The sequence below is a fragment of the Microtus pennsylvanicus genome, chromosome 10 (assembly GCF_037038515.1).
Source record: "Microtus pennsylvanicus isolate mMicPen1 chromosome 10, mMicPen1.hap1, whole genome shotgun sequence".
NCBI classification, from domain to species: domain Eukaryota; kingdom Metazoa; phylum Chordata; class Mammalia; order Rodentia; family Cricetidae; genus Microtus; species Microtus pennsylvanicus.
In genome coordinates, this window is record NC_134588.1 from 88,827,082 (window position 1) to 88,840,771 (window position 13,690).

The 13,690-nt window shown below is 49.4% G+C and overlaps 2 protein-coding genes across 3 annotated transcripts in view; one reads left to right on the plus strand and one right to left on the minus strand.

The window, feature by feature from the left end:
- Positions 1 to 8,001, minus strand: part of Nisch (nischarin) — a 35,431-nt gene extending 27,430 nt beyond the window's left edge. Inside the window, exons 1-3 of one of the 2 annotated variants that reach the window (XM_075989013.1) lie at positions 7,790 to 8,000; positions 5,712 to 5,795; positions 4,542 to 4,724 (exon numbers count right to left, since the gene is read on the minus strand). In XM_075989013.1, the coding sequence (XP_075845128.1) occupies positions 4,542 to 4,724; positions 5,712 to 5,795; positions 7,790 to 7,885 (363 nt within the window). In that variant the 5' untranslated portion in view covers positions 7,886 to 8,000. Of the gene's footprint in view, positions 1 to 4,541; positions 4,725 to 5,711; positions 5,796 to 7,789 lie in introns of both variants that reach the window. The other variant, XM_075989014.1, reaches the window with a different exon arrangement.
- A 1,470-nt stretch (positions 8,002 to 9,471) lies between these two features.
- On the plus strand, positions 9,472 to 12,623 carry Tnnc1 (troponin C1, slow skeletal and cardiac type). The gene is made up of 6 exons (XM_075989015.1): positions 9,472 to 9,595; positions 10,994 to 11,024; positions 11,246 to 11,392; positions 11,685 to 11,799; positions 12,182 to 12,318; positions 12,404 to 12,623. The coding sequence occupies exons 1-6, from the start codon at positions 9,572 to 9,574 to the stop codon at positions 12,433 to 12,435; spliced, it is 486 nt and encodes a 161-aa protein (XP_075845130.1). The 5' UTR covers positions 9,472 to 9,571; the 3' UTR covers positions 12,436 to 12,623.
- The last annotated feature ends 1,067 nt before the right edge of the window (positions 12,624 to 13,690 follow it).

Here is a 13,690-nt window from a genome sequence, read left to right on the forward strand (position 1 = left end):
AATCTGGTGGTTCCTTAAAAAGCCAAAAAGAATCTGGTGGTTCCTTAAAAAGCCAAGTTATTATATAACTCACCTTCCTATTCTGGGTATACCACAGACATACATAAAACCTTCTGCAGTAGTCTCCCCCAGTTCCCTTTATCCAATTTCATTTTCAGTGGGATTCATGATCAACTACAGTCCAAAGTTGTTAAATGGAAAACACCAGAAGTAAATGCTTCCTAAGTTTTAAATTGCACACCATTCTGAGTATCATGAACTCTCCAACCGGCCCACTCTGTCCCACCTGGAGCACGAGTTGTTCCTCTGTTCAGCACATCTATGGAATACACTCAGCACTTAGTAGACTGCTAGTCATTAGCAGCCATCTTGGCTACTATAGTATTGAAACAGAACAGTCTGAACATGAGGGAGTGGAGATGCAGGGATTCCGATATGCCCAAGACAAGTCTTGAAGAGATGATAGGAAAATAAATTAGCTAAGATCACAGTAAAAATGATTCTTCTATCCAGGAAATTGTGAAGAAGAAAATCCTACTAGATTTGCTGTGATACTTCAACTGAAAAGGTTGTGGTTAGAACACATAAGTACTCAGACCAGAAATAACAAAGGATTTGTACAAGCACATATAGGAAAGAACACAGGTAAGGCTCAGCATGGAGCTTGGCTTTAGCTGTCTATTGGAGCCCTTACAATGTGTTCATTGTCTCAGATACAGGGATGAAGGATAAACACAAGATGGTATGGCAGTCCCTCCTTAGTCATGGAGGGCACACTCTAAAACCCACGGATAGTTCACATACCACTCTTTCCTACAGATGCATACTCGTGATAAAGTCTAATCTAAGAGAAGGCAGAGCCAAACATTAATACTCTAAAATTATTAAAATAATATGTTGCTGAGTTCAAGGCTAGCCTGGTCTACAGATTGGGTTCCAGGACAGGCTCCAAAGCTACAGAGAAAACCTGTCTCGAAAAACAAACAAACAAAAATGCTGTAATAAAAATTATGTAATATGGTCTCTCAACGTATCTTCTACTTTTACCTTTTCACTTACAGGAAACACTTCATGGCTACATTCTGGCATATCTGAATTGCCAACATCATGACTCAGGTGCTTTGGGCTATTTATTACCACATAAAATCAGATTTACCTGTAACATTCGATCTGACAAACTGAGATGGTGGCCTACAGAGTGATGTATGTACAGTGTGATTCGCCAGACAAAGCTGATCCTGCGAAAGAGCTCTCCACACTACTCAGAATGGTATGTCTAAAACTCACGGACTATTTACCATTTAACATTTTCAAACCATGGAATTTAAAATCAGATTAGAAAGGGATTTCTGAATGTATATCCAAAGAATATTTTAGTCATAAAAGGACTAAAAGATTAATGCTACATGAATGGATCCGAGAAATAAATGAAATTGCTACATGTTATATGAACCACTTATGCAAAACATTGAGAACAAACAAACTCAAAGAGGCAGAAAGCAAGGCCGTGAGTGCTGAGGGCTGGGGAAAGGAGGGAACAGGCAGTGACTGCCCTAAACACAGGGCTGGGTTGTGGTGATGACATGCTGGAATCAATGCAGCCGTGCTCACTTCACACCTTTGTGCATCGGCTGAAAACTACTGAATGATATACTTACAGTGAACTTTATAGTGAGTGAGTTGTATCTCAATCTAAAGGTATTTCTCCCCAAACAAACAGAAAAGAACAGCAACAATCACAAGAAAACCAGGTGTGTGGGTATCTGCTGTAATTGCAGTACTCAGGAGGAAGAGCAGGCAGGAGTATAACTGCAAGTTCAAGGTCACTGTAGGCTGCGGGAAAATCTTATGCAAACTCTATTTATTCAAAGCCTGTCTCAACTCAACAAAATAAAATATAAGTAGTCCAAACCATAACCAAGTAGGCTTCCCTGGGTACCCCCACTTCATCCAATGTCAGCATGCAGGACAGATGTATCTGCAACAATCCCTAGGTAGATACTGGCTAAGACAAAGATTCCCTGGAGAGCTCCTGCCTGCAGAAAAAATTGACAGTGCTCTTAAGACTGTGTTGGTTCAAAATTAAACTGAAAGGAAGACCTAGAGGGTATCAGCTTGGTCATTTTACCCCCTCCCCACCATGAGAAGATGGGCATTGTCTCCTCTAGAGAACAGAATTGGAGTGGATGGGACTGGGAAGGGCAGTGCCAGTCGGACTGGATAGAGGCCAGGGATGCTGCTAAGTAGTGCCCCTCACCATGGCTGAGAACCCATCTTAATCTAAAGACAAGTTAATTACTTTTAAAATTCTCACATTTATTTAACCTATGCATATATTTTATGTCAATAATGCCAAATATGTCCAAAAAGTTCTGAGGCCATGCTTCAAACCAGAACCACAGAGTTAGGCTTGCCCCAGAACTATGGCAGGTAAGTCTAACTAAAAAGAGTATTCTAGGCCTTTCATGGCTCAGAGTTGGGCAAACCTGCAGTAGCTAGGAAAAACTCCCCAAAGACAGTCTTAAGCAACAAATTATACTTTCAAAGAGATGTTTATCGGGTTTCATTCTTCAGCAGAAAATGGAAGTTTTGTGAAGTTTATCTGACAGACTCACATAGGGAATGAGAATTTTTCTTACTCAAGGAAATGTAAAAAGACACTCACAACAGGAGATGGTATACAGACACATTCTAACTGGTCCCTTCCAGCTTGTGATATCACCAAACTCCAAATCTCCAGGCTCTATTTAGTATTCCAAAAAAGATTCAGGAGTCTTACTCTGTGGTTTCAGAAGAAAGATTTATTTTAAAGAAGGTACTTACTTCCTATAAGCCAAGGGCATCTTCATCATTTAAGGGAAAAAGAATTAAAAAGTAGATATATGTTATCAGAAAACCTCTCAAAGAGACTATCCCACATAGTTCTTCACAGACAACTACATCAATGTGATCCTTTCTCTTATAAAACTAGAACCCTAATCTATATACTGGGTTGTTTTGGTGTGTGTGTGGGGGGAAGAAGTTTAGCGAGGGGGGGGTGTTGAGACAGACTCTCACTGAGTAGCCTTGGCTGGCTTGAAGCTTGCTGTGTAGACCAGGCTGGCCTTGAACTCACAAAGATCCACCTGCTGCTGCCTCTCAAGTGCTGGGATTAAAGGCGTGCGCCTGAATAGCAAGGACTTGTTCCTCTCATACATGCATTTTCTATGGCAGAAGGTCCACAGCTACACCAGCAATATAAGGTCCAGTTGTAAGGCTGACCACTTTTTTTTTGTTTCGTTTGTCTGTTTGGGGACAGGAGTTTCATCATGTAGCCCTGGTAATTCAAACTCAAGAGATTTGCCTGCTTCTAGCTGCTGGGATAAAGGCCTGTGTCACCATGGAGAATTTTCAAGACCTACAGTCTGGAAAGTGCTGAACTGCAGGTGTGTGCCATCATACCTGGTGTGACTTGATATTTTTTTTTTTTTTTTTTGGTTTTTCGAGACAGGGTTTCTCTGTGGCTTTGGAGCCTGTCCTGGAACTAGCTCTTGTAGACCAGGCTGGTCTCGAACTCACAGAGATCCACCTGCCTCTGCCTCCCGAGTACTGGGATTAAAGGCGTGCGCCACCACCGCCCGGCATGACTTGATATTTTTTTAAGAAACTTCTTCCCACCATTCTTTGTGTTGTCTTCCGTATCTTGCAATAACTACCTTTGTTCACATATCCTTTTACAGTTGCCTTAGCTTTCCTTAGAATAAATTCTCAGAAGAAAACTGCTCCTGGTTTTTGATATTTTGGCTTCACACTTCTTAAGGTCTGACAACTTAATTATTTTTTACTTTTTATTGTTCTTGAGACACAGTCTTGCTATACAGTTCTGGGCAGCCACATACTGATGAACCCTCTGCTCAGCAGGACTTATTCTGTCAGCGGTAGCATTTCATGATCTATGCAGAGGAAGAGGAGAGCTGCTCCACGAAGCCAGCAGTGGAGCCATCGACCCTGGGCCCTATGATGGCAATTCATTAATTAAAAATGACTAATTCCAGACTGGAAGGATGGTTCAGCAGTTAAAAGAGCAAACTGCACGTACAGAGGACCCAGATTCACTTCCCTGGGTGACTCACAACCTCCTGTAACTCGAGCTCCAAGGGACCCAACATCCTCTCTGGTTTACACGGTGCTTACACTGACATGTACACACCCCACACAAATGTACAACACTAAAGATAAAATTACCTTAAAATCCAAGAAGAATGACTAATTCCCTCACTGGTGCTGAGCCGCAGCCCAACTCCAACAGTGTATCTAGACCAGGTTTCACTTCTTTCCTGTCCATCCTCACCCATTAGGAGGGAAATCTACCTTAAAAATCAAGAAATGTTTTTGCAAAACAAAATGCCTTGTAATAGAAGAAAATAAGTGGTCAGTCTGATTTATACAAACCCACCCACAAACATGACCTGCTCTACCTGACTCTGCTCTTCTACGTTCTAACCTCAGAGCCAGGGTCCAGTCTGTTTCTCCTCAAAGTTGAGAACCCAAAGGGAACTTACATAGAAGTGGAAATGCAAGAAGTGGGCCAGAACTCTGGGAGCCACATCAGGGAAGGTGGCCAGGAGGGTCTGGAGGTACACCTCCAGGTCCTTCTCCCGCTTCTCTACCAAGCTTCGTGAGTTCTTTCCAATTATCTTTTTGGGTGGAAGGAGAGTTCTGTCAATTTTCTTCTCTGCAACAAGCTGCAAGAAAACACAAGCACATCAACCACAGACCAAGTAGCTCTGTATGGATGTAAGCCCCAGGCTGGCAAGGATCATATCTTCTACAATCACTCTTGGCAGCAGTGCCAGGGTGAGTGCTCCCAGCTAGGGCACCTGGAATGTGGCCTCTTCCAATCCAAGTGGTACTGGAAATACCAATACAATTCCAAGTGAGAAAGTCCATCTTTGGTCTTTGGGGACATTGGGAAAAGTAGTGCTTATGGCCCCCTGAAGTTCAAAAACCAAAGGAGTCCGTGTTGTATTTCAGTCTCATTGTAAAAAAGCCCTCAGAAAAGCAGCTCTGTCTAAGAGCAAAGGAAAAAATATAATCTCAATCCGTTATCAAAGAGTAAAAAATATACTTTCTGAAACAAGTTCGAGCCTGTACTCTCCTCAGGAATACAGCAATTTTAAAATTAAAATTGAAACATATTAATCTAGACAGTCTCATGCTAGGGTTGGACTGCTAGGCCCAACCAGTTCTTTCGTCAGATGTATTAAAAACTGGTCTGCTATAAAGCCCATGAGAGAGAGGGCTCATCTGGTGAATGTGCCTGCTGTTGAATCTGATGAGCTGAGTTCAAGCCTTGGGGCCGATGTGGTGGAAGGAGAATGACTGCTCACAGGCTGCCCTCTGACCGCTACACATATGCTGTGGCACGTGTGCACCCCCTCCCACCTAAAATAAATAAATTATATATATATTTAAATTTTTTTATTATAAGACAGGGTTTCTCTGTGTAGCCCTGGCTGTCCTCAAACTCACAGAGATCCTCCTGCCTCTGCCTCTCAAGTGCTGGAATTAAAGGCATGCACCACTATGACCAGTTATAAATAAAATTTTTAAAGATTAGCAAACAATAGATGTGGAGGCAGTTTTACCCTAAAACTTGTGTGTAGCACAATGGAGACTTGGTCCTCAAGCCCCTAAGCCCTGAGATACAGGTTCCCAGCTCTTAAGATTACCTTTTCATGCAGGTCATGGAAGTCACTGTAACGGTGCTTGATTGTCCACTCATGGTTGCCATCAGTAACCTGTATGATATAAACCTAAAGGGAAAAAATGACTCCTTGTGACTAGGGAACCCTGCTCCCACAATAGCTGCAAAGTATTCAGACCCCACTCCCCAAAAACCCAGAGTCAGGCTCTTTGTACATCCAATGTGCACCTGACCCCTACTGAGCAGTGGTGGCCCAGACTTCCTAGCCTTCCCCACAGCCCTGTGAGGTCTGGGGGGGGGGGTCAAGCTGTGCTTCGATTATCAGCAAGGAATGGAAATACACCGACTGAGATTTTTACATCCTGCCTCAACCTGAGTGGTAGGCAGGCTGTCCCTCGTAAGGGACACAGAGCAGAGCTGGGTTTGGCACGACCGGTGTCTCTGCTATGCACCTTTCCAGATACCCTGACTCCATCCTAGAAGCAGGTCTTCGGCCAACATTTCCCTCTGGCTGTGTTTTTGAATTCGGCTGCTGAACCAGGAGCTGGAGGCACCACCACGCTCCCAGGGGCAGCAGTGGTCCAATCAGAAGACAATATGGTTTTGGTGGTTAAGAAAACCTGGGTTCAAAAATCTGGCTATCCCATTTCCTGGGTGTGGCTTATGTGCAGCTTATGTAAGTGACTGGGAGCCTAAATTCTCTCTGGGCCTCAATTCCTCCATATTAAAACCTGGTAGGCTTAAGGATCGAGTAAAGCATTAAGTATGAAATGACTGTGCAGGCCCTAACGCCACACAAAAGACAGGTATGTTACTAACATCCAACGCAGCACACCCAGGGACAAATGATGATCACCACCATGCTCCCTGTCACTTAGAGGAAGGACAAAGCCCCGAAAAGGAAGAGCTTTTGGGGGGAATGAACCTCTACTGATTGCAGCTAGTCATAGCTGAGTGACCTCATCCCTTAACTAGAGGAGCCCGCTCCATGGTCCTAGCTTCCCACCTCTGCCTGTGTAGCAGGGAACGGGCGAATGGGATCAGTCAACTCGGCTGATTCCTCTGACCCCCAGAGGCAGCCATTTCTCCAACACCAGCCTGTTGCTCCAGAAGGAGCCACCAGCCAGCATTCCACAGTCCCCCTTCCTTGCTGGGGAAAGAAGAGCTAGAGGAATAGCCCTCAGGATGCGGTATTAGCATGGGAGCCAATAGGGTGAGGCATAGGCAGGGCCAAGGCCCTTACCACTGTCCACCCTCCTGGGAACAAAGGACAAGGAGACGGGGAGATGCTTTATGAGCCCCCACCACAGAACAAGTTTTCATCTGGCAGCCTGGCATCCAAACCTATCCAGACCAAGAGGGCTTCTAACACCATCACCAAAACTACTTTCCTTTTTTGTCGGGCCTCCCTTGTAGCCTACAAAGATATGTAAAAGACGCTCACTGTCTCTCTTCCCTAAGCCATGAAGTCCCCTATGGTTTGTAGGTCCTGTACTTCAGCCCTGAGGTAACTTCTCCTTTTCCCAACCACTAGGGTCCAATTCTCCCCCCCCCCAAACTCCCAGGGCCCATTTTCCCATACCCCTTCCTCACATCGCAGGGTTGATCTGGACTGCGACAGGCTTGGGTGGGGGTGGGGGTGCAGATCAAGATCCGCCCCCTCTCCTTCACCGCCTGAAGATCCCTGGCCCTTTCCTCCGGTTCCATCTACGAGACCACCCCTCTCGAGTCCCTTCCTCCCAGACTCCCTAATCAAGATCTCTTAGGCTGGCATCCCTCCTTGCTTGGAGGATCTAGAAGGACTCCATCTCATCAGCACACCCCTTCCTCCCCAGGTCCTCCTTTACCCTCGGATTCCTCCAGCACGGCTCCTTCCCCCCCCCAACCCCCTCCACGCGCCCCGCCCTAGAACCTCCTCCGGGACCTATGCGACCCAGCCCCTTCCCCTCAACACCCCATTTCTAGGGCTCCCTCGTCGCTACCGCAGACCCTTCCCCCCCCCTCTCACGGACGTGCGACCCTGACCCCCTCCTCGAGCCCCCGACTTGGACTCCGGGTTCCAGGCGCTATGCACGCTTTGGGTGACCGCGTCCCCCAGCACACCGTGTACGTGTCCACGAGCTCGGAACCCACGACGCGCGCCTCCTTGGCCGGCTCGGCCTCCCGCTCGGGCCCGAAGCTGAGCGCCGCCGCCGCCATGTTGCGGGCTCCACCGCTGCCGACGCCCGGCGCAGACTGGCAGCAGTAGGGGGCGGGGTCAGCGTCCCGCCGGCCCCCGGCCCCCGCCGCCCCCCGCCCGCTCCCGCGCCGCCATCTTGGCCCCCACTGCCTCCACGCGCCCTCGCCCCGCCCCTCGCCCGTGATTGACGGGCCGGCCAACGGCACGCATGCGTAGCTCCCGCGGGCTAACCCGTGGCCCTTTCTGTACCTGTGTAGCTTTTTCTCTGGCAGTTGTGGTTATTATCCGTTGCGCCCTCAGCAACGGAGGCCAGGGGCCTTTTGAACTCTCTGAAGTCAGTATGCTTCGCCTGGCCTACGTTTCCGGAGGGAACATTAATAAGGTCTCGCCTGGCTGTTTTAGGCTCATTCCCTGTGTAGCAAGAGCAAGATGAAGACGATAAGAACTGGACTTAGAGCTGGACTCTCTGATCCTCCGGGTCTGTTGCTTCATGTAGTGATGGAGAATTGAATGTGGTGATTCTGCATTGCTCAGCCCATCCCCGTTGTGTGCTAGGCTGCAAACTGGTGCGTTCAGAGGGAATGTATATGAAGCAGAGGTGCAGGTGTTGTGTGTGTGTGTGGGGGGGGATCTGTGCTGCCCATCTGGTTCCCCAGATGACATCCTGCAAGAGCTCAAATTGAGGGGGACACACACTGGCCCTGAACACAAAGCTTCAGTGGTTGAATGAGAAAGCCTCATTAGCCAAGGGGAAGACTGAGCCGGAGAAGAGGTGACCCAACTAGAGGAAGAGGAAAGAGAATCCTGATAGCGATAGGGTTCTTTAGGAATACTTGTTGAATCACAGAGCACAGCAGCCTGAGGTCCAAAGTGAATACTGAACAGAAGGTGGGGCATAGCGGATCTGGCTGACTCTCCCCTACCAGTTCATGTTATGCTCTGAACCTCACGTAGGCTTTTCTAGGCAGGGCTTACACTGCCAGTTTCTGGTGCATGTCACCCACTCCCGAGAGCTGTAAATAAGGTGGGGTTTTCTAGTCAGCCTGATCTGAGGCCAGTCACTGTCCACTTGAAAGCTTCTTGCTTCCTTACCTGGAAAATGAGGGTGTTTCCACCCACCTCTCTGATTATGTAGAAGACTGAACTGTTCTTAAGGTCCTGACTGGTCTGGAGCTCACTACTCCTAATTTCCTATCTGGGCCTGGATTCCACGTTTTCATTCATCCAAAAAACTTTTCCTGGGGCTACTGAGCTGGCATGTATGCACACACACACGCACACGCACACACCCGCACACACACACCATTTTAGGTGCTTGCTGTCAAGCCTGAGACTTGAGTTCAGTCCTGGGTATCTAGGTAGTAGAGAGAAATGGATGCCTCCTACAAGATATCCTCTGACCTCCATGCGCACACAAATAAACATAATAAGTTGGGTTTTTTTTTTCTTGAGAATTCACTGTGGAACAGACGGCCAGAGACCTGGTCCTTGCGGTCCTTCACAGATCCTGGCCCAGGCAGAGGATGCAGGGACTCTGGCCAGCCTGAGATTACAGGGACCAGGGGAGGGGGTGGAGGATATTACAGGCAGTGGTGGGCTGGGCTGGGAATGCAGCAGGAGGTGGAGGGAGGCAGAGCTATTTAAGCCCAGGCTGAGGGCTGGCAGGCTGGCAACCCCAGTAGCCTGTCCTGTGAACTGCCTTCAGCATGGATGACATCTACAAAGCTGCGGTGAGTGCGAGATAAGTCTTAAAAGGGTTGGGGTGGGTAGACCTATTGGGGGTTCACTCAGCTCAGAATGGGAGACGGGCGCCCCATACATCCGTAGCTAAGCCCCTCAAAGGAATAGTGGGGCTGACATTTGGATAGTGCAGAAAAAGAAGGAGTCTCCGGGTCTGGAGAGGGCTCTCAGGGTAGCTAGAGGGTGTGGTCTTAACTTCTAGCATCCAGTGTCCCCCTCTGTTTCTAATGTCTAGTCTGTCACCGTCTTGGCTCCACCTCTGTATCTGTGTTTCTATTCTTTAGGTCTTTTGTTCTTTTCCTCAAGGTCTTTCCATCTCTGTTCCTTCCTCATTGTCTCTCTGAGTCCTCGTCTCTCTCAGTTCTGCCACCCTGCTCCAGGCCCTTAGCTGGCTAAAGAAGCTTTAGGAGGTGGGAGACAACTATGAGGAAGGCTGCAGAGTGTGAATTCTGGGATGGAGAAGGTGCTTAGAAGATCCAGGCCTGGGGAGAGGTAGGAGAGGAACGAAAGCTGAAGCCTTGTTCTTATTGTAAGGTCTGGCAGGCTCAGAGCTTTAGGTAGTAGACATGGAGGGTGGTAAGAGTCAGGGCTAGAGGACGTCACCCCAAGACTCTGCAATCTCCGCGGGACCCTGAGGGGCTTTTGCTATAACCTCTACCTTGTTTGCTAGGACAAGAAAATCCTAGCAAACAGCTGTTCGCAGGGAATTCTCCCCCAGCCCCCAAAATATGGCCCCTCTTGTGAGCTGGGAAGGGCTGCAGCTGGTTCCTACGGTATCCTTGCCTAACTTGTAGGAGTCCGTGGAGCTGGAGTGGGGGGGTATCCCTCCACCCAGTGCCCATACAAGGCCTGGCGGGGCTGGGGACTAATTTTGGCTCCTGAGGCAGCACCAGTAGGCCAGGGGGGCAGATAACACTGCCCCACCTCCCCCACCCCCACATACCAAAGTCCCCAGAACAATCACCAGGTTTAACTTTGTCCTCTAAAAATAGCAGAGTGGCCAGCCACCCTGGTCAGGTTACAGAGGGTGGCTTCCCTCACCCTCACATTAGTTTTATTGTCTCAACCTGAGGGACAGCTGTCTCTAACTAAGGCCACACAGTTTAGGTTTCATTAGGGTGACCTAAAGGGCATGGAATGGTCAATGGGTATTGTTACTCAGGACACCTTGCTCCTGGAAGCGGTGCCCGCCAGTCACTTTGGCCTCTAGCCTAGCCTCTGGAAGATCAGCTGGGTCACCTTGGTGTTTGGGGCCCAGGAAAGGAGGACAGAGGACTTCCTCTGTAACCTGGGAGTGCGTGCCTCCTTCCCACCTGGAATGGGTCAGTCTCTCCAGCAGTCTCCCCTGAGGCCTGAGTCTGGGTCCTGAATTGCCTTTTCCTCTCTAGGTAGAGCAGTTGACAGAAGAACAGAAGAATGGTAAGTGTCTCCCACTGAGGAGACAGTGGGGTAGGTGGAGGGGCTGTGGGGATGCCTTTCCAGGAAAGAACCCCGGATTAGAGGCCATAGTCTGTGGGTTCTCTTTGCTGTGACTTCAAAGAACTCTTGGAGGGAAGTGAGCAGTTTGCTGGTGGCCCTGGGACTGGATTTCTAGTGTCCTGGCTGCTGATCCTATTTCTTCACCCTGCTGTTGGACACAGAGTTCAAGGCCGCCTTTGATATCTTTGTCCTGGGTGCGGAGGATGGCTGTATCAGCACCAAGGAGCTGGGCAAGGTGATGAGGATGCTGGGCCAGAACCCCACACCCGAGGAGCTGCAGGAGATGATTGATGAGGTGGACGAGGATGGTAAGCCCCTTCACCCACTCCAATCTTCACAAACAGGCCTCCAAATCTTAACCATCTCACCCAGAAACTCGGCAAGTAGCTCATGCCTGTAATCCCAAGAAGGCTGTGAGAGTTTGAAGTCCGTCTGACTGGGTCACATAGGGAGCTCCAGGCCAGCTTGGACTATAGATCAAGCTTCTACCTCAAATAAGAAGAGAGGGCAAATGAACACTCTAGCCCTATCGTGTTTGCGTGGGAGGGCACTGCCTGGTGCTAACTGTGTCCTCTCTCCGGCCCTGCTGTCTACCCACAGGCAGCGGCACAGTGGACTTCGACGAGTTCCTTGTCATGATGGTTCGGTGCATGAAGGATGACAGCAAAGGGAAGTCTGAGGAGGAGCTGTCGGATCTCTTCCGCATGTTTGACAAGTGAGAATGTGCTTGGCTTCTGTCCCTGACTCAAGTAGAGAGTGGGAAGGGGTAGTCTCAGCCAGGCGGTAGTGGCACACCCCTCTAATCCCAGCACAGCAGAGGCACGTGAATCTCTTGAGTTCAAGGCCAGCCTGGTCTACAAAGTGAGTTCCAGGACATCAAGGGCTACACAGAGCCGTAGAGAAACCTTGTCTTGAGGAAACAAAACAAGGGGGGAGGGAGAGAAGAAAAGAAGAAAGATAAAAAAGAAAAGAAGGAAGAAGGAGTTTCAGATCCCATGCTAGATACCACGTGGTCTATCTCCCATCCTGTGTAGTGTCCCTGCCCTGCCTCCTGGGGTTGTCGGGTGAGCTCTGAGGTTCCCCTGCCCTCCCGGTAGGAATGCTGACGGCTACATTGACTTGGACGAACTGAAGATGATGCTGCAGGCTACGGGCGAGACCATCACAGAAGACGACATTGAAGAGCTCATGAAGGACGGCGACAAGAACAATGATGGCCGCATTGACTATGACGGTGAGTGGGTGGGAGGACCAATCTGCTGCTGTCCACCCTCTGCCAGGGCCTTACCTCTGACCCACACGTTGTCCTCTTTCCACAGAGTTCCTGGAATTCATGAAGGGTGTGGAGTAGACACTGGCTTTGTTCAGAGTTGCCCACGCCTGTGCTCCCTCTCCAGACAGATCCCGTGGTACGGGTGCAACTGGGTTCTCTGGATTCTGAACCCGGTTGTGTCCTTTAACGGTGTCCCCCCTACCCCACCCCCAGACTCTCTCCCCATTCTTGTCCCGGGGGGTGCAAATAAATCCTTGCTCCCCAGAGGCTGGTATCTTGCTCTGATTTTCCTGGGGCCAGTCTTTTCTCAGGGTTCCCTTCTTCCTGATGACCCCATCCATGTAAAGCTAGCTGCAGAGCCTGTGTTCTGACTGTTCAAGCCACCTTCTGCCAGAGGTCATCAGGTCAACGACAACTTGCTCTGTGCCTTCCCAGTGACTGGGCTCTGCGGCAGCCACAGAATCTGTGTTCTAACAAGCTCGGGTGACACGATCTTCACTAAGTGCCGCCCATTCCCACTTTCCCTGTCTAGCCAGGCTCTGGGATCGGGGTGAGCTGCCCGGGTCAGTCAGCATGGCAGCCAACAGCCATCCTCACGGGGAGCAGTTAGTTCAGTGAGCACTGGATGCTTCCCGGCACAGCAACCTCTCCATCCTGGTTGGAACGAAGCTAAATCTCGTGAGACCTAGCAGGCTTGTGGCACTAACATCTTCCCATTGCCTTGTATTTCCCACCAGGAATATTGGTTCCTGGCCTCTGGCGAGCAGGTAGTTTATTCACAATCTAGCATTCATTTTACAGATGAGGACCCAATGACCCAGAGAGCCAAGGGCATCTGGCAAATCTATAAGAGGGCTTAGCCACCTTGCAGCCAGCCAAGGACTCTGACAGACTTGGTCAGGTGGACCTACTGTCTAGCTCCTTTGGCCCTCCGAGACTGGCCTCCAGTCACCCATCTGGTCTTCCTTCCTGACAGGAAATGAAGGCCTGAGATCTAGTGATATCACCAGCTTAGTGGGGGTGCCCAGGTCAGAGCTGCAGCCAGAACGGTGACTGGGGAGGGGTAACTGGGCATTTGCAAGGAAGTAGAGGTGTTGGTAGCAATGCTTTCAGGACAGACAGCTGATAATGACAGCCAGGCTCCAGCCAGAATGTTAGCAGCTGTCCTAGCTCAGCGCTGCTATTGTGCTGCCTCTGCACCTGTGCCGCAGCCTAAGCCTTCTCCAGACAGGCTGCACATTCCGGAGAGAGTCTTGGAATTCTAGACATGCCTCTGGCCAGGCGAGAGCTGCCAGGAGCTCTCAGTCCCTGCAGAGCCACGGGAGGAGTGGAG